Source organism: Schistocerca americana, chromosome 3 (assembly GCF_021461395.2).
Source record: "Schistocerca americana isolate TAMUIC-IGC-003095 chromosome 3, iqSchAmer2.1, whole genome shotgun sequence".
Taxonomy (NCBI): Eukaryota; Metazoa; Arthropoda; class Insecta; order Orthoptera; family Acrididae; genus Schistocerca; species Schistocerca americana.
Window position 1 is genome coordinate 495,485,382 of NC_060121.1, and position 19,885 is coordinate 495,505,266.

The following is a 19,885-nucleotide window of genomic DNA, read 5'->3' on the forward strand; positions in this document are numbered from 1 at the left end:
CATCGTGCAGCCCGCCTCCAGTGGTGTCGCGACAGGCGTGAATGGAGGGACGAATGGAGACGTGTCGTCTTCAGCGATGAGAGTCGCTTCTGCCTTGGTGCCAATGATGGTCGTATGCGTGTTTGGCGCCGTGCAGGTGAGCGCCACAATCAGGACTGCATACGACCGAGGCACACAGGGCCAACACCCGGCATCATGGTGTGGGGAGCGATCTCCTACACTGGCCGTACACCACTGGTGATGGTCGAGGGGACACTGAATAGTGCACGGTACATCCAAACCGTCATCGAACCCATCGTTCTACCATTCCTAGACCGGCAAGGGAACTTGCTGTTCCAACAGGACAATGCACGTCCGCATGTATCCCGTGCCACCCAACGTGCTCTAGAAGGTGTAAGTCAACTACCCTGGCCAGCAAGATCTCCGGATCTGTCCCCCATTGAGCATGTTTGGGACTGGATGAAGCGTCGTCTCACGCGGTCTGCACGTCCAGCACGAACGCTGGTCCAACTGAGGCGCCAGGTGGAAATGGCATGGCAAGCCGTTCCACAGGACTACATCCAGCATCTCTACGATCGTCTCCATGGGAGAATAGCAGCCTGCATTGCTGCGAAAGGTGGATATACACTGTACTAGTGCCGACATTGTGCATGCTCTGTTGCCTGTGTCTATGTGCCTGTGGTTCTGTCAGTATGATCATGTGATGTATCTGACCCCAGGAATGTGTCAATAAAGTTTCCCCTTCCTGGGACAATGAATTCACGGTGTTCTTATTTCAATTTCCAGGAGTGTATTTAAAAAATTTTACCTTCTCAAATCTTATATGATCTTATATAATTAACGTAACTGAAAATTAAAAAGATAAAATTCTAGTATTTTTGTCGCGTAAGTATGTCACATCAGTATTATTGACAAACGAAGTAAGCTTTCCAAATACTATTACAAGTAGTTTTTATCATCACAAACGACACGTATTAACACTTTCTAGAAAATATTTTGTGTCTAGTAAACCAGTAGCAAATTTGTTCCTCGAATCCAACAAATGTTGAGCCGATTACTGAAACGCCAACAGAATGCGTACGCAACATTCACAATATCGGGACAGCTCACAAAAGAAATCTATCATCAGTCTTTAGATAAAATTATCCGACCTTAGGTAAAAATGGAGCCGTTTCTCTACCTTTTTGACTCGTAGGGCAGAAAACGTGATCTCTCCTAACGATGAGCTGTTTCTCGATGAAATCGGACTAGCAACATCTTCATTAAAAGTAATTCCTCCAAAGTATATGCCTTTATGTTAACCCTCCGAGGTATAGTTTTACTGAGAAGTGAAGCACGGCATTCACCGATTATGGAAGTGCACTATTTGCGTTGCACATTGCACAGTAAAAGGAAATCGTAAATAGGAGTTATGCAACGGAAATACACGGCTTGATCCATAATTAAATGCAGTATGCAGCTTTCGAGAAAATGCTTCGATATGCGTAGTTTGCCGCGAGATTATCGCCAGTTAGTGAGCTATTTAGATAGGTTAACGAGGGTGTTTTCCTAATTACATTCACACTGAAAAATGTGACTGTGCCATATGTGACTTATCACGTTGCTCGTGGTGCTCCGAATTTTTCTGCTTCGAATGTTTTTTTGTGGTACATACGTCTCTGGGAAACGCATTGATTCTGTTGAGGCATAAAAGTAAAAATCAAAGCAAAAAAAAAAAGAATACTTGAATTTATATGTTTTTAATTTTCAGTTACCGTCAATAATATAAGATTATATAAGATATATAATTATAAAAACTGTTTTTAATATAATTTGAAATTCTTATTTTTGTTTCACGATGTCACAATAAATATTTATCTTACATACATCCACGACAACAAAAGAGAGGAAAACACATAAAACTGGGTTTGAATACGTGTCACAAAAACTTGAAGCTGTTCTCCTAACAATTTTTTTTTAACACGGCCTCCAATCTCGAAAAATCTGAGCAGTGGCTGAGCTCGGGCCTTGGACCCACGAAATTTTAATCACTAATCAAAAATATTACCCCTGGACCACGGGCGGGCCCAGCCACCGGTGGCCCAACTAAAAGGGATACAAGCTGCACAAACGGACTGATGAAGTAGCATCGAAATTTTGATCACCACTTACTCGGAACTATTGATTGTTGACACTTAAATCATAACAGGTGTCCCCTTATTTTCACTCTTCTTTCACCCTGACAAGTTTCGAAAGTACCATCGACTTTTTACGGGTTATCCTTGTGAGTTTTAAGATGTCGGTACTTTCGTAACAGCACCCAGCATACAGGGTAAACCAGAACTCCACTGACAAAGTTTTGGAGGTTGTCCAGAGGTACTTTCTGCTGCGTATTTTGACAGTGGGGGGATTTGATCTTCGCCACCTCGTTACATGTAACTGTAATTTACTGCGGCACTGAAATGCCTGTAATATGGAATCAGAAAAACGTAGAAAACAAAAGACAGTGTAATAAACAGCACTCAGACGAAACACTGTGGGGTGGCTGCCGTCGTTGCGGGAACAACTCTGTACAGTGATGTGTCGCGTCGCTCTAACATTGCATTCAGTGAACCCATATGAGATGTAAACCTCGAACAATTCTTCGTCAGTAAACTTATCCATACTGCTGTACATCAGTGTTGGCACAGAACTAAGGCTGCGTACACAATGGCACCGACAACGGTCATCATAACACCATCGCCAGAGGTCGCCAGATAACATCGGACGACACCTCGGTCACGGTGCGTCCGATCTAATTCATCAGTTTTCGGCGGGGTCGATCAGGTTAGGTTAGGTTAGGTTAGAGTCTATTCTACGTATGACGTAAGTTAGATTTTAATCTCCAAGGGTCGGATGGATATTCGACGCCTCTGTTCTTGGAGACGAGTGCTGTAAAGCGGCGTTTACTATTAAAAAGATGCCGAATGAGCTATATCCGTGTCGGAAAGAAAGTATCGAGTACTATACACTCTCTCTCCAGTTATTGGAATTACGAGACAAGATTTACTAAATAATTATCTATTACTTAAGTATGTAGTATCAATGATACATTGCACAAAGGATCTCTTCAGAACTCATTGTTCAGAGTATGGTTTATTATGCTACAGGGCGACTTCGATGCATAAAGATTTTGCCTATCAATTTATGAGCATATAATGGTTAGTTTACTTGATGAAAGTAGATGTTTCTATTATATGATGAATGGACACAATTTGTATATGAGTAAGCAAAAATTATTAAATTAGTGAAAGGTAGACTGGTGGTTTAACAGCAGCTCACTTTATTCTAAAAACGGTGAATATTAATTCAATACCGGAGGTAGGTATAGTCAGATAATCAGATTCTAGAACCTGAAACTTCACAGCTCTTTAAACACTTTCCCAGTGTATTTTAGAAAGGACTAGCAAGATTTCTGATGGCAGTATTATTTCAGATTGAGTGTAGCTTTTAATAAAGAAAATCACATATATTACAGAGTCTTTTAGAATACTTGCACGAAGCATAGCTCCAAAACTCAGTATAGAATAAATTAAAAACGTCCTAGTATTAGGGGTGCAATAGTGAAAATATTAGATTTTAAATTAGCATTTAACGCATCACAAAAAGCATCTAACATGTAACACGAAGCTTTGAAACTGTACTATTCAGAACGCGCGATTGGTCTAATCATTAGAAAGATGTAATCACCACATCTCACTTCTAGTTTTACTTCAGCCATAATTGCATCTCTAATGTGAGTATCGGATTTTATAATAGAGCTCAAATTACATCTCTAAAAGCACTCGAAATCTGTTTTGCTGAGTTTATTTGAAGTTGTGCAGGAATACGTCAATTAACGTTCAATCACTGACATTCAGCAAACGTGTGAAAGACATAAAATATTTGGAATAAGGTACCCTGAACACCTGAGGCATTGTAAAGTCGAAATACAAACGTACACCATTTTTGCAAACCACTTCATTTAACAGAATAACCAGCCTACTGGCCAGTAAGCAGTGATAATAATTTGTAGACAACTGCTGTCGACCTACCACAACCGAAAAAGATCCACTACAGTAATTTTAATCATAAGATACATCATCCTTGTCACTTGAACAACTTATTTTTCGAGGTTGTATCTACACCGATAAAGATGTTACCTACTTGTGATTTCCAATAAGCCTGCGATCTCAGTCCATAGATTCCTATCCCTATTATGACATTTTTCACCCTCAGGATGTCACGAACTAGCCTGTTGACTAAACTCATCAGTTTCTCACATGCCATGTTTCGTGTCATGTCGGCCATTATGACCGTTGTCGTCCAAAATCTTTACGTACTGGCTATGAGATCGGCTACATTGTGGTTGCGCACGTAATGGCGTACTGATTTGCAAAGATCGGGCGTCCTCGGACGATGCCGGTCGTCGGTGGAATCCACCAGTATCGGTGCCACTGTGAGTGCAGCCTAACAATGCAGAGAAAACGGAAAGCAGCCTCTAGACATACTGAATGCAAGGTTTAAGGTGAAGAGCGAAGTTAAAGTTAATACTGATCAGCAAATACACTAAAGAGCCAAAGAAACTGATACACCTGCCTAATATCGTGTAGGGCCCCCGCGAGCACGCAGAAGTGCCACAAACCAATGTGGCATGGACTCGACGAATGTCTGAAGTAGTGCTGGAGGGAACTGACACCATGAACCTTGCAGGGCTGTCCATAAATCCGTAAGAGTACGAGGGAGTGGAGATCTCCGCTGAACAGCACGTTGCAAGGCTTCGCAGACATGCTCGTTAATGTTCATATCTGGGGAGATTGGTGGCCAGCGGAAATGTTTATACTCAAAAGAGTGTTTCTGGGGCCAGTCTGTAGCAATTCTGGACGTGTAGGGTGTCGCATTGTCCTGCTGGAATTGCCCATATCCATCGGAATGCACAATGGACATGAATGGATGCAGGTGATCAGACAGGATGCTTACGTACGTGTCACCGGTCAGAGTCGTATCTAGACGTATCAGGGGTCCCATATCACTCCACCTGCACACGTCCCACACCATTACAGAGCCTTCACCAGTTTGAACAGTCCCCTGCTGACATGCAGGAGATATGGATTCAAGAGGTTATCTGCATACCATTGTACTTCTACCCGATCAATACAATATGGAACGAGACTCGTCTCACCAGGCAACATGTTTCCAGCCATCAACAGTTCAATGTCGGTGTTGACGGGCTCAGGCGAAGCGTAAAGCTTTGTGTCGTGCAGTCATCAAGCTTACACTAGTGGGCCTTCGGCTCCGAAAGCCCATATCCATGACGTTTCTTTTAATTGTTCGTTCGCTGACACCTGTTGGTGGCCCAGCATTAAAATCTGCAGCAATTTGCGGAAGCTTTGCACTTCTGTCACGTTGAACGATTCTCTTCAGTCGTCGTTGGTCCCGATCTTGCATGATTTTTTCCTGCACGCAGTGATGTAGGAGATTTGATGTTTTACCGGATTCCTGATATTCACGGTACACTCGTGAAATGGTAGTACGGGAAAACCGCCACTTCATCGCTACCTCGGAGATGCTGTGTCCCATCGCTCGTGTGCCGACCACAACACCGCGTTCAAACTCATTTAATCCTAGATAACCTGCCATTATAGCAGCAGTAACCGATCCAACAACTGCGCCAGACACTCGTTGTCTCATATAGGCGGTGCCGACCGCAGCGCCATGTTCTGCCTGTTTACATATCTCTGTATTTGAATACGCATGCCTATACTAGTTTCTTTGGCGCTTAGGTGTAGTACCGTGAGTGCAAACACGGAACACATATCATCCTTATTTGCATTGTTGTGCACCTATTTTTCGTGTATCGCAGATATAAATATAAATGGGGACGAAAAGTGAAGCGCAATGCAGTTATTCCGTGCAGACTGCGGGTCTCTGATACCAAAATACTCAGAGAATATTTCTCAACAATCCCCGAAATTTTGTCGATGCAGTATCAGTTCCCCCTGTACAGTTTTTATTCCGCGAGTTAATTACTAGTTGTTTTCTATTGTTAATTATCTGAACTACTCCATAATTCCGATCGCTAACCACTATTTTTTCTTTGTCGTGTACTTCTTCCTTTCCATTCCTGGGTCATTTGTACGTCCTACACTGTTAAGGTGTAGGGCTCACAGAGAGTCTGATGAAGACTGTGAACTTGTTCCTCCAAGCCGCTTCCTCAGCTTACTCATAAAGTCACGAGAACTGCAATCGGTGCAGCCCTTAGTAACATCCTAGACCACCCCTAGGAAAAACATCCGGTCTGTACGAATGAGTCAAATACGTCACGAACTTACAACAATAAAGAAGCTCCTGTAGAGGCTTGTAAATCCCTGTTGCTCGACAACTGTGCCTTCCATAGCTAAGACGGTGGAAAGAATTTCTTCTCAATACTAGTTTAAACTATAAAGTTATACGATTCAGCACACCTGTCTGGGTTTTCAAGAAGACCAATTCATTTCTTCACTGCTAATACCGGATGTCGGCATGGACCAATGACGTTGGCGTGTGACTCCATCCATGCTTAAGCAAGTAGAATAGAACAGCGTCGATTTTTCTGGTAGGCTGTTGTGACAGACTGTTCTGCAGTGTCGTCCGAGCTCCAGGTTATTTTGAAAGGTGTGAGTTGGCGAGAGTAATTAACATTCTTGTTACGGTGCGTATTTATTTCGATGGGGGTTTCATACATGTCGATGATGTTATAGGTTAAAGCAGACAGGTAGTATCGAACGGTTAAACATTTTCCAAGAGATTAAGTTGAAATGCGGAGTTGACTGTTGCTAACACGACGACATAAATAGGGCTACACCATGCAATTAGCAAAGCATCGTTGACTGGATGGCTTCTTCTCTTGCTTGGTCATCTGCAGATCTGGGTATATCCTTTGTTTGGTGTTCCTTCTTCCCGGCCAGCCGGAGTGGCCGTGTGGTTCTAGGCGCTACAGTCTGGAACTGCGCGACGGTCGCAGGTTCGAATCCTGCCTCGGGCATGGATGTGTTGCATGGGGGCTTAATTATATTTAATGCAAATAATTTTAAGTTTTTTTTTAGTAGCTGTCTGTCTGATTACGAAGTCTCGTAAACGGTTGGCCCTGACTAGTTTTAGTACGCAATCTGACTGCATAGGATAACAACAAAGAATGAAAGAAAATTTCCGTTAACACAATTAATTAATTAAGTCCCCAGAAACTATAAAACGTACGAAACCAAAGCACAAGTGTAACTGTTCTGTGTGTGGAAGTGTGATTCAACGTACACATCTGGCACGGTTCTTCTTCAATAAGACAAGAAATTTTAAATACCATTTATACTGAAGAAATTAAAAAAAATAGAAATACTATAATTGCGTAAGGAAACCAGAATTACACTCTAATACAAGAACACAAGCCAGATGCTTTGTTGACTGAACCTGTAATGACGCATTATTTAAGACACTGAAATAATAAAAAAAAGGGAATTTTTTTACCTTCATATATATTGACGAAAAGCACTCTGATCATTACAATATCTCCATTCGAACAACATCTGCTGTCTAGCCCATCAAACAACTGCATAAAACATGGAAAAAGCACTCCTTACTACAACATCTCAACACCGACTCACTACTACTACTCCACAAGCACTGACTACTGCCACATCTCGACAAGCACTGACTACTGCCACATCTCGACAGGCACTGCCAGTGGAGGCGGCGGAATAAAACACTTTGGCGCAATCTCTGGCGCTGTGGCTCAGTGTAGCCACCTTTCATGTCCCCTTCCTCCACGGGCCAGAATTTGATGGTATTTTTGCCAGCATTGGTGGTGAAAATACCACCAAATTCGTCCACAAAAATACAGACAAAAATAAAAGATAGTATTAATACGTAAATATCACATAATTAGATAAAATTTTGGCTTTGCACTGACCTTTCAATAACCTAATATATAAAATACAGAAAGCAATACAAATTCTTTCATACATGTGACTTTACATAATAGTTTACACAATACACAAAAAATCAGTTTATACAAATGTTCACATAAAATGCTTTCAATGATTCAAAAAACAAGTAGTTGATAGTTCCAGCAGTAGCACCCAGCAATGGTCAACAGGTGCAAACAGCAAGAAGTAACATCATTTCAGTAGAAACAGTTCCAACAGTGGCACCCACCAATGTTGAGTAGGTGCAGACACCGACAAGTGACATCATTTCAATAGAAGCAGTTCCATCAGTTGCACCCAGCAATGTTGAGCAAGTGCAGACACCAATAAGTGACTTCATTTCAGTAGGAGCAGTTCCATCTGTGGCACCCAGTAATGTTGAACAGGTGCAGGTGTGAACAACAGTTTGAATGCACACACAATTGCTTTTACAAAATTATTATCAATGCTCTTACACTAAACATACAAATTATAATAAACACACAAACGATATCAGATAATTGTCATATTAAATATTACAAATACACAAATATCAGTAAACCTACAATATTTATGGGTGTCAGTGCAAGCCACAACAAACAAGTAAAATAATATTTAGGAGATAGGTCGGTACCAATTATTTGGGATTAGGAAATGAAAACACACAACACACACTCACTCATCTTTCATCCACATTAAGTGCTACTGTGTAATTAAATAGTGTTAACTGTGTAAATGCAATTCTGTCAAGGATTTGATGTTCGACATGTGTATCAAGTAGTAGTGGCAGCAATGTATAACAGTCAATAATAGTTAGTCAACGTCATAGTCATCATGTCAAGACCAATGTTTGCCAAGCCAAATCAAATGTACGGTTGCTGAACAACTGTCAGTGTGCCAAGATATGCAAATACTTCCTCTCTCCAAAAAAAAAGTATATACTGCTTAGTGATTTAACAAAGTGTGTGTGTAGACAATCTTCCTTCTACTTGAGTGTTCTAGTCTGCCATCTTCATCCTCCTTGTTCCATATAAACCAACAAAAAAATATGCTCCTCACTTACTTTACCTCTCATCCACCAAAACTCCAATAATCATCAGCATCACATAATCTTAATACTTCAATAATACCTCTTACGCCGATACATATAAACCTGATCATCAATATCATTTACCTTACCTCGTGTCCACCAAAAGTCCAATAATCATCAACTTCACACAATCTCAATACCTCAATAATACCTCTTCAATACGTCGACACAGATAAACCTTACCATCAATATCATTTACCTTACCTCTTGTCCACCAAAACTCCAATAATCATCAACTTCACACAATCTCAATACTTTAATAATACCTCTTCAATACATATAAACTTTAGCACCAATATCATTTTACTTCCATAACAACTCTTTCCTCTAGTCAGTCTCTTCGAACAAGTACAGATAAAATCCTAGTGCAAACTTCAATTCACCATCCTATACAATCCGAAGACACAGTGTCCACACACAACCTCTGTGTAATCCATCTGACCCAAATCTTCTACTCATTATGAATTATAAGATACATTTTGGTTACCTTGTCCATCATTAAACAAAAGAAATGCATACATGACTTCTAACAGCCTTTAGTTTGAATAACTCTCAGTAAGTAAGTATGAGTACGTAGTATGAAAGATCACATAAGACTTTGAGCGAATAAATCGTAATATTTCACAGTGTGTACACCACTTCAAGAATCATGGCAAATCAGAAACATACATGTGGAGTATTTCTTGTGTCAAGTGTCACTTCCTATTTCAATTGCTCACGAAGAATGCAGTGTAATAACTGTCAATGGTCTAACCCTAGCGTTGGTATTTCATGTCGTTAGCTTCCTTCCTATTAGCATAAATTTATACAGCTTCCGTAAAACCTCCAGCTCATGTGACTTCTATGAAGTTTCTTGTACTAATGTCGTTCGTCGAATTATACCAGTTCATTTTATTATCTTAAAAATATAAGGCACTGAGCGTAAGCAAAACATGCAATAGCGGGTAAATATACCAGTAGAGAACATAATGTCAACAAGTGGATGCAGCACAATTCCTACAACGAGGCTCTGCCAAACAAACAATCTATAATTAATACCATAGTGTGACCTAAACTCTATGTTCGTACACAGTATATCAGCATTTCTATATACCAAATTAAAGAGTAGTTATGACAACAAGCGGAAATGTATAAATATGCAATCCATATGCAAAGCAGCAAATATATATCTTACGTAATAAACAGGTCATTAGGATCATATCAGCATAAGCAAATAAATGTTCGTATGTAATCTTAATAAGTAAACATGAAGGCGCAAGCAGATAAATCACAAAGTATAACTTACATACATAATTATATCAGCACAATTAATTATGTGACAATTATAATTTAAATAAATAAGCACAGCAGGCACATAATAAAAAAAGTGACATCAGTGAAAAAGCATAGCAGCCAAGCGATGCATAATATACACAAGTAACAACCCTGTTCATTAATCAATCATTGTCAAAATAAGTTAATGTACGCAAGCACGTCGCTTCACAAGTACATTCATAGAACATGAAATTTAGCACAAAGTATGAATCACGTAATCGCAAGGAGCAAATTACGTCTAAGTACGTACCTAAGTGGAAATATGTTTCCTGAAAAATAAACTCAATTAATAGTTACCTTTTTAGTGTATAAGTTTCTTCTTCGAAATTACATTCTTCCTGAAATTTTCTCGATAGCAAGTCCTCTTAACGTCGGACAGACACAGAACTTACCTGAAGTTCTTAAATATTTTATAGAACCGTATCCTGAAAAATACTGAACGTTAATAACATAATTCATCAAGTCACTATAGCTTTATACTGAATTTAATCAGAGAAATTAGACTGTGTATTTGTTTACGGCTGTCAGTGCATTCGCACTGAGCGCTCGATCAGCTGTAGGTACGCATGACGTATGAAGTAATTGTTTGCGGTCAACGACTGCCTTGTGCGGCGCGCAGACTTGACTGTTGCTTTGAGTATGTGCCGTCGCCAAAACACAGCGCGGTATCCTTGTACTCTCCGTGTGTTTACATGTAACTGTTAGTCTCTCAAAAGTATGTCATTCCACAAAAATTTTAACGTTCGATATGTGATGTATTCCCTTAGAGCGCCGAGATTTAAGAGTTTCTACTTCGACAGTGTTATCATGAATAATTTTGCGAATTCTATATGGACCGTTATAAAGCAGAAAAAATTTGCGACACAAGTCTTTTCCTTTGTGAGACAAACGATGAGACTGAATTAACACCTTTTGGCCAACTGAAAAGGTTTTTAAACGACCAGGACGCTTAGCTGATTTCTCTCTTCTAGCAGCCGCAGACGCAATATTTTGTAGAGCCAGGTTGACAACTTCAGAATGCCGCAGTTTCCGTGAAGGCGGAAAAGGAACGATTTCAGAAATGCGATTTGTCGGTGCTTTGTTTTTTAATATCAGTATAGGTGGTAAAGAAGTTGAGTCATTAGGAAGTTCATTCAGAATGTTTTGAAAAATATGAAGATACTGATCCCAAGTTCTGTGATTCTGATGACAATAAAGTCGACACAATTTATTGATTTCCTTCATCCATCTCTCTGAAGCGTTAGGTTGAGGGTGAAAAAGTAAAATGAAAATTGGTTTAATCTTACGACGCCGTAGAGTACGAAGCCAAATTTTAGAGCGAAACTGTGATCCATTATCTGATATAACCTTATCAACATGACCCACTTCTTTAAGAAAATGTTTGATGAAAGCGTTAGATACTGAACGAGCTGTTGCTTTGCGTAAAGGTGTAAAACACACATATTTTGATGTCAATTCCACTGCTATGAAAATGTACGCAAAACCATTAGTAGAACGAACCACTGGACCGAACAAATCGACTGCAGCCATGTCCTTTAATTTCACTGGAATGATAGGAAACAACGGTGCTCTGTGAGAAATAGTTGGCGGCTTAGCCTTTTGACATAATTTACATTTGGCAAGAACAGATCGAATACGTTTTTCCATATTACTGAAGTAGCAATTTTCTCGTAATTTATGAAAGCATTTTCTGGGACTAAAGTGTGCATAACTGAAATGTGTGTACCAAATCAATTTATTAACCCACTCATCAGGAATACAAACTAACCAAACAGAGTTGTCGACCGATTTTCGTTTAAAAAGAATATCATTGCGAACTAGATAATACTGTCTAATCGCTACGCTTTCCTTTCTCCTCCACTTCTCCTTAATGTCCTTCCAGATTGGATCCTTATTTTGCTCCTTAGCGATGTCCTGGAGCGAAGACGAAATAAAATTCTCAAACGCAACACCTTGAATATACATCAAACAATAATTGTTTTCTTTGCAGTCCTCCTCAGCACTTTGTTTCAAACCCATAGGTGCACGCGATAAAGCATCAGCAATAATATTTGAAGAACCCTGTATGTAAACAATACTAAAATCAAATTCCTGTAGATACAACGCCCATCGTGACAATCTGCCATGAGTTAATTTTGTTGGCATAAGAAATTCCAGAGCTCGATGATCAGTGTAAACCTTAGTATGTCTGCCAAACAAAAATGTCCGAAATTTTGTGAAAGCCCAAACAACAGCCAAAGCTTCAAGTTCCGTAATCGAATAATTCTTTTCTGATTTAGAGAGAACACGACTTCGAAGTGCAATATTCTTCTGTACTACAACGCCGTTTTCTTCTATCTCTTGAAATAAATGTGCACCTAGGCCTTTGTATGATGAGTCCGTCGCCAAACAAAAATCTTTAGATAAATCCGGATGTGAAAGAAGTGGAGCAGCAACTAAAGCATCACGAAGTTGTTCAAATTCTGACTGAGCTTCCTCATCCAAACACCAATTAGAATTCTTTCCAGATAGTTCACATAAACGAGGTGTGGCCAAATCTTCCAATCTAACAAAGCGTCTAAGAAAATTACAGACACCAAGGAAACTACGAACATCACGTTTTGTGGTAGGAACAGCATAATTACGAATAGCGTCTAATTTCTCTGGATCAGGAAGAATACCTTCTGTAGAAATAATATGACCAAGAAATTTCACCTGAGAACGACCAAATTCAGATTTTTCCAAGTTCACTGTAATGCCAACTCTTGCAAAAATACGTAATAATGAATCCAAAATTTTGTTGTGCTCACTCCAAGAATGTTTAGCAATAAGAATATCGGCAACATATGAAGTAATATTGTCACGAAGATAAACAGGTAAAATTTCGTTTAAACTACGAATGAATGCTGATGAAGATACAGTAAGTCCAAATGGTAATTTCCGAAATCACTTTTGGGTAAAATAGTCATATCCGGTTATTCTTTAACGACTCTCTAGATAGATTGATAGTTGAAGAGTTATTCTGATAGATGCAAAGAATAGTAAAAGAGGAGGCAGCAGTGCAGAAAACTAAAAGGGAAATAGCACCACTACAGCTCGGGGCCCTATGCATGCTACGGCACATATTCACTTAGTGTAGTGAATCCCCTGAGGACCTTAATAGCCGCACATAATTTCCGGTTTGTGACTTAGTGGCCAGTTTCGTGGAAGTGCGTACATAAATTGATCTATCCATGAACATGGATGTATGTCATTCTTAGAATTGCGAAAGATCTTAAATTTCCGAACAGTCAAAAAGTGTTTATAGCCAGATTTCTCCTCGTGGCGACAAAGACCTACCGCGTCTGTCCCAGTCCGAATGTCGATTATTGTCAAGTTCGCGCGCCTGGCGCTCTCTTGTTGCATCTCGTAAATGAAACAAATTATTTTCTTCAAACCCCTCTGCTATCTGTGATTCTAAATTTCTTCTGCTGTCTTTTCCTACGATTTCGCCTACAATTTGTTTGACTTGCTTTCGTAATGCCTCAAATTCCCTTTTGACGCATTCATTAAATTTTCCCTGATTTTCAACATGCTTATTCATGTTCTGGTACTCTTCGGTTTCTGCAAATGGCAATGGAGCTGTATCATCTGAATCTCTGTCCCCATTTAAACTAAGGTTTGTCAATTTATCTGAAATCTCCTCAACTCTTTCCGATAAGTCACCTATTTTTTCTTTCTGTTTATTTACGTCTTCCGTAAGTGTCGCGACTCGGGTTTCAGTATTGACACATTTAGTAGTTAACTGTTCATATTGTTGTGTTAGGTTATTTATTCTGTCATTTGGTACGGATTCCTCGATTCTCTCAAATATTTCTTCCTTATCGTGTGCACGTTGTAAATTTAACTCTGAAAATTTTTGTACTATCACGCGATCTCTTTCCTCCTGTTCTCTGTCCTGTTCCTTTTGTCTGATTTCTATTGAAATTAATCTATTATTGTGAGCATTCAAAATCGATTGTACTTCTTCTCTAATTTCTTTCTTTAATTCATCTTTCATGTTTTTGAAACATGTCCCTATTCGTGAGTCTAACCGTGTTTCCATTGTTTCCATCTCTGTTTTAATTTCAGATCGTAACTGTGATCCCACTGTTTTTAATTCAGATCTTAACTGTGTTTCCGTTGTTCCCACATCAGTTTTTAATTCAGATCCCAAATTTAATATTACACCCATCAACTGCTCCATATTAACTGGTTCAAAATTCTTTTCGCCCCTAACATTTCCCGCAAAACCAACTTCCTTCGGCATAGCCATAAAGCTATCTGTGTTCGATACTATTCCAGAGTCTTCTGTCATTAATCTCGTATTCTGAAAATTTTTTGATTGTGAAAAATTTTGAATTGGTTCCGGACTATTTTCCCGACTTATTAAATTGTTTTCAACTTCATTATTCATCACACTGTTCTCCTGTGTTGGCGAGTTCGCCATGTTAACAATTTCGTCATTCTCACTATCCATCATTTTTGCCTTTTTCATCGATCGCGTAATCATTTACAAAACATACAAAACTCGTCACTATACAAAAATTACACACAATGACACTTTATCACCAACAATATCATTCACACGAAATGCTTCCCTCAAACACGATTAACGAACAATTGAAATCTTCCTAACTGCACAAAATTGTCAAACCCGTATACAAGACAACAAAAATTAAATTCTGCAAAAAAATACCATTAGAAGAATGACAATTACCAAATCTACACATGCAATATAGACTACAATTACTAAACTACAAATTACTACAACAATACTACTGTCTACTATTTTTACAATCGGAAGAATTCCAAGGGACGATCCGAAGCAGCGATCGCCACGTGCATGGGGGCTTAATTATATTTAATGCAAATAATTTTAAGTTTTTTTTTTAGTAGCTGTCTGTCCGATTACGAAGTCTCGTAAACGGTTGGCCCTGACTAGTTTTAGTACGCAATCTGACTGCATAGGATAACAACAAAGAATGAAAGAAAATTTCCGTTAACACAATTAATTAATTAAGTCCCCAGAAACTATAAAACGTACGAAACCAAAGCACAAGTGTAACTGTTCTGTGTGTGGAAGTGTGATTCAACGTACACATCTGGCACGGTTCTTCTTCAATAAGACAAGAAATTTTAAATACCATTTATACTGAAGAAATTAAAAAAAATAGAAATACTATAATTGCGTAAGGAAACCAGAATTACACTCTAATACAAGAACACAAGCCAGATGCTTTGTTGACTGAACCTGTAATGACGCATTATTTAAGACACTGAAATAATAAAAAAAAGGGAATTTTTTTACCTTCATATATATTGACGAAAAGCACTCTGATCATTACAATATCTCCATTCGAACAACATCTGCTGTCTAGCCCATCAAACAACTGCATAAAACATGGAAAAAGCACTCCTTACTACAACATCTCAACACCGACTCACTACTACTACTCCACAAGCACTGACTACTGCCACATCTCGACAAGCACTGACTACTGCCACATCTCGACAAGCACTGCCAGTGGAGGCGGCGGAATAAAACTCTTTGGCGCAATCTCTGGCGCTGTGGCTGTGTAGCCACCTTTCAGTGTGTGATGTCCTTAGATTAGTTAGGTTTAAGTAGTTGTAAGTCTAGGGGACTGATGACCTCAGATGTTAAGTCCCATAGTGCTCAGATCCATTTGAACCATTTGAACCTTCTTCCCATTCACACAAATACATGCGTTGGACAAAAATATGGAAACATCGCGAGAAATGCATGCTTGAAAACAAATACAGATACATACCAAACCTGCAGGTTGCGCTGTTGTATCCGATCACGAAAGGCACTTGCGCAGCGCCTCAGTACGTTTTGTCAATCGTGGTGAGAACAGTACGAACATGGACAAGTTGTTGGTGCTCGTACGGTGTGCTTTCGTGACCAAGGTACCTATAGTCCTTGGCGTTTCAAGAGGCATTGTATCGAAGATCTACATCGCCTACAGGAAAGCGTAAAAACATCGTCCGCTCAGTCGCAACGTGAACTGAATGTCGGGCCTGAGAATCCTTTCGGTACCTCCCCCCGCTCCCTCCCCTCCCCCCCCCCCCCCCCCCCCCACACACACACACAAAAAAGCGAAGAGAGCTTCTTATCCAGGGAATTGTAGGGCAAGCTGGGATTCCAAAATAAGTAATCAGTACGCTAATGCAAATGCCCGTAACAGGAAAACGTGGTGCCGCAACCATGAAACCTGGACAATGGAAGATGGAAGGAAAGTCATTTATTTGGTCGGACGAGTCTTGTTGCACGTTGTTTCCAACTTCTGGCTGAGTTTATGCCCCAAAAGTAACACATGGCGGGGGCTCGGTGATGATTTGGGCAACCATACCGTGGTAGTCCATGGATCCCACGGGTACTCTGCAAGGGCATATTATAGCCAATGGTTATGTGACCGTTTTGGTTGATTAGGTCCATCCCATGCAACAATGTGTGTTCCACAATGATGATGCGGGATTCAAGACGACAGGGCCCCTGTTCACAGTTCGCATCGTCCACGACTGGTTTTTTGAGTGCGAGGATGAATTGTGGCATGTCTCGTGGCCGCCACAGTCACCAGACTTCAGTATCATTGAGGCTTTGTAGTCTACTTTGCAGAGGAGGGCGCCTGATCGCTGTCCACCTCCATCATCGTCACCTAGACTTGCCACTATTTTGCAGAAAAGATGTAAAAATATTACCTTGAAACCATGCAGGATCTGTATTTACTCATTTCGAGACGAGAGAGTGCTGCTTTGAAAGCCAACGGTTTTCCTACACCGTGTTAGGCACGGTAGCGTGTTTTTGGTGTCTCCACATTTTTCAAAATGGCTCTGAACACTATGGGACTTAACATATGAGGTATTCAGTCCCCTAGAACTTAGAACTACTTAAAGCTAACCAAACTAAGGACATCACACGCACCCATGCCCGAGGCAGTATTCGGACCTGCGACCGTAGCAGTCGTGCGGTTCCCGATTGAAGCGCCTAGAACCGCTCGGTCACAGCGACCGGCTCCACATTTTTGCCCACCTGTATCATGCAGCAGTCAACAAGTCTTTGTCTAGCAGATACATACAGTCCTACTGAGATGAAGACATATCCTCCGTATTTAGTTGACACAGCTGGTGTATGTTTCCTCAGCATCGATTCATAAGAAAAGAAGAAGCGGGTTACGGGTAATGTCCTAAGGCCACAGATGACAAAAAAAAGTTTCATAAATGTACTTCGAATCTGTCTTCTGAAGCCCCTTCTACTATAGCTACACAGAAATGCAGTTCCTCTTTATAAGCCCGCATCTCGTGGTCGTGCGGTAGCGTTCTCGCTTCCCACGCCCGGGTTCCCGGGTTCGATTCCCGGCGGGGTCAGGGATTTTCTCTGCCTCTTGATGGCTGGGTGTTGTGTGCTGTCCTTAGGTTAGTTAGGTTTAAGTAGTTCCAAGTTCTAGGGGACTGATGACCATAGATGTTAAGTCCCATAGCGCTCAGAGCCATTTGAACCTCTTTATAAGATCAAATTGAGGCCCTCTATTCCTACAGCTAAAGCGAAATGTGTTTTCGCCTTGTATACCTCTCATAAAATGAGACGTGCATTTCTTCATTCTTCAAAAGCATGTGTATCTTTGGGGACTCTAAAATTCAGAGGTACCTTTATTTTTGAAAAATGACAGTACATGTCGCGAAAATGTAAAATCCCTGCGTGTGCTTCATTCTGCATCCTACTGCCACAATGTTTCAACCAACGACAAAATGGCTATCACCAACAAAAGTGGGCCGGCCGTAGTGGCCGAGCGGTTCTAGGCGCTTCAGTCTGCAACCGCGCGACCGCTACGGTCGCAGGTTCGAATCCTGCCTCGGGCATGGATGTGTGTGATGTCATTAGGTTAGCTAGGTTTAAGTAGTTGTAAGTCTAGGGTACTGATGACCTCAGATGTTAAGTCCCATAGTCCTCAGAACCAACCACCAACAAAAGTGCTTACTCGCACCAGTTCGTTTGTGGATTATGTGCTTAATGCAGGAATCTGTGCTATGGGCCACGCAAGGAGACAGGCAGCATGTTCCATTGAGAAACAGTCTCGGTCAACATGTTCTGCGAACTTCGGAAAAGTAAACGTGAATTTTATTGGTTATTTATAGTGTTGATTTGTTGAGATCTGAGAATACCTACGAAACGAGAAATTAAAAAACAAAAGTAATTTAAGTACGATGACAAATTTCTGAACAGGTATCGATCTCAGTCTAAACAGAAACACTATCAAAACCTCACTAACACCTAACATGACCACATACAGATTTAAAAAAAAAGTAAATCCTCAAAACTCACTTTGCATATAGAAGGAAAGTAAATCCTTTTTTGTTTCAGGAGCCCCGCACTCCAGCGATCTGCCGTTTCTCTTTGTAAGGAAAGACACCGTATATAATCTGGATCCCGACTCAGACGAGGACAAAGTTCGCAGAAATGTGCTTCGGTACTGGAGCAATTTCGCGAAGTACGGGTACGTATACGTCTTTGTGTGACATGTTCAGTTATAAACGTAACACAGGATAGAATCGACACATTTTACGAGGACTTGTAGCTGTCACTTAATATGTGTATGAAAACCTGCTGAAAAGGTCATGCTGTGTATAATGTCTACTCTGGCATAAATATGTGATAGTAACTACAGCCGTACTCATCGCGAGCACTTAATGACGTCTCTTTTTGCAGAAACCCTTCTCCAGAAGCAGAGCCCGTGGTATGGGAGGCGTACAACAACACGACCCGCAGTTATATGCTCATGCAGGCCACCTTTACGCTCTCACATGGCAAGGATGCGGAGCGCATGGACTTCTGGGACGAGAACGTGCCACTACTGCCTTACGCCGATAACTTCTAAGAGAAGTAAACTACGGGCTAACACCTTCCCACAAAATATGAACGAATGTTAACAAAATGTTCACAAATAAAGTGTGAATTTCTTATAATCTCGTGGCATGATTTTCTTTCATTAAATTAACCTTTTAATTTAACATGTTAATCTCAGGCGACACCGATTCGAGTAATCACAGTATGAGCATTAACTGTCCTAATGCATTTTAACTGATACTGTTGCACTTAGTCATCCATTGGCTACAAAGAGTTGACAGCAAATAACTTTTTAACGCAATATTTTGTCACCAGCGGCATTTGCACGATGGGTGCCTTATTTTAGTTCACTTCAAGAAAAACATTCACCCAGACTTGGTCAGTTCGTTTCTACGTATAAAACGTGAACGAAGACGCGTGTAGATTCTTCCTTTAGATGCCCTTATCTCGTATAGACACGGGTTCGGCATGTTTATCTGTATTTGGCAATGTTAGTGTCAGAGGGTGGCCGGATACGCTTCCCGCTGCCACTCCTAAACCTCCCCCTCCCCCCCCCCCCCCCAGCCCAACCACCATCACCACTTGGGGTGGAAACTGCGTACACCTTCTGGCTGGGTCCAGTGTTACCCTTGATGTCAATGCGAGAACACTTTCGGAATGTTTGCGAATCTCCTAACTGAGATG

General features: G+C 40.6%; 1 protein-coding gene across 1 annotated transcript in view; it reads left to right on the forward strand.

The window, feature by feature from the left end:
• LOC124607396 (venom carboxylesterase-6-like) overlaps window positions 1-19,253 on the forward strand; it is a 143,646-nt gene extending 124,393 nt beyond the window's left edge. Inside the window, exons 9-10 of the mRNA XM_047139718.1 lie at window positions 18,719-18,851; window positions 19,064-19,253. Coding sequence (XP_046995674.1) covers window positions 18,719-18,851; window positions 19,064-19,232 — 302 coding nt within the window. The 3' untranslated portion in view covers window positions 19,233-19,253. The remainder of the gene's footprint in view (window positions 1-18,718; window positions 18,852-19,063) is intronic.
• Window positions 19,254-19,885: the final 632 nt, after the last annotated feature.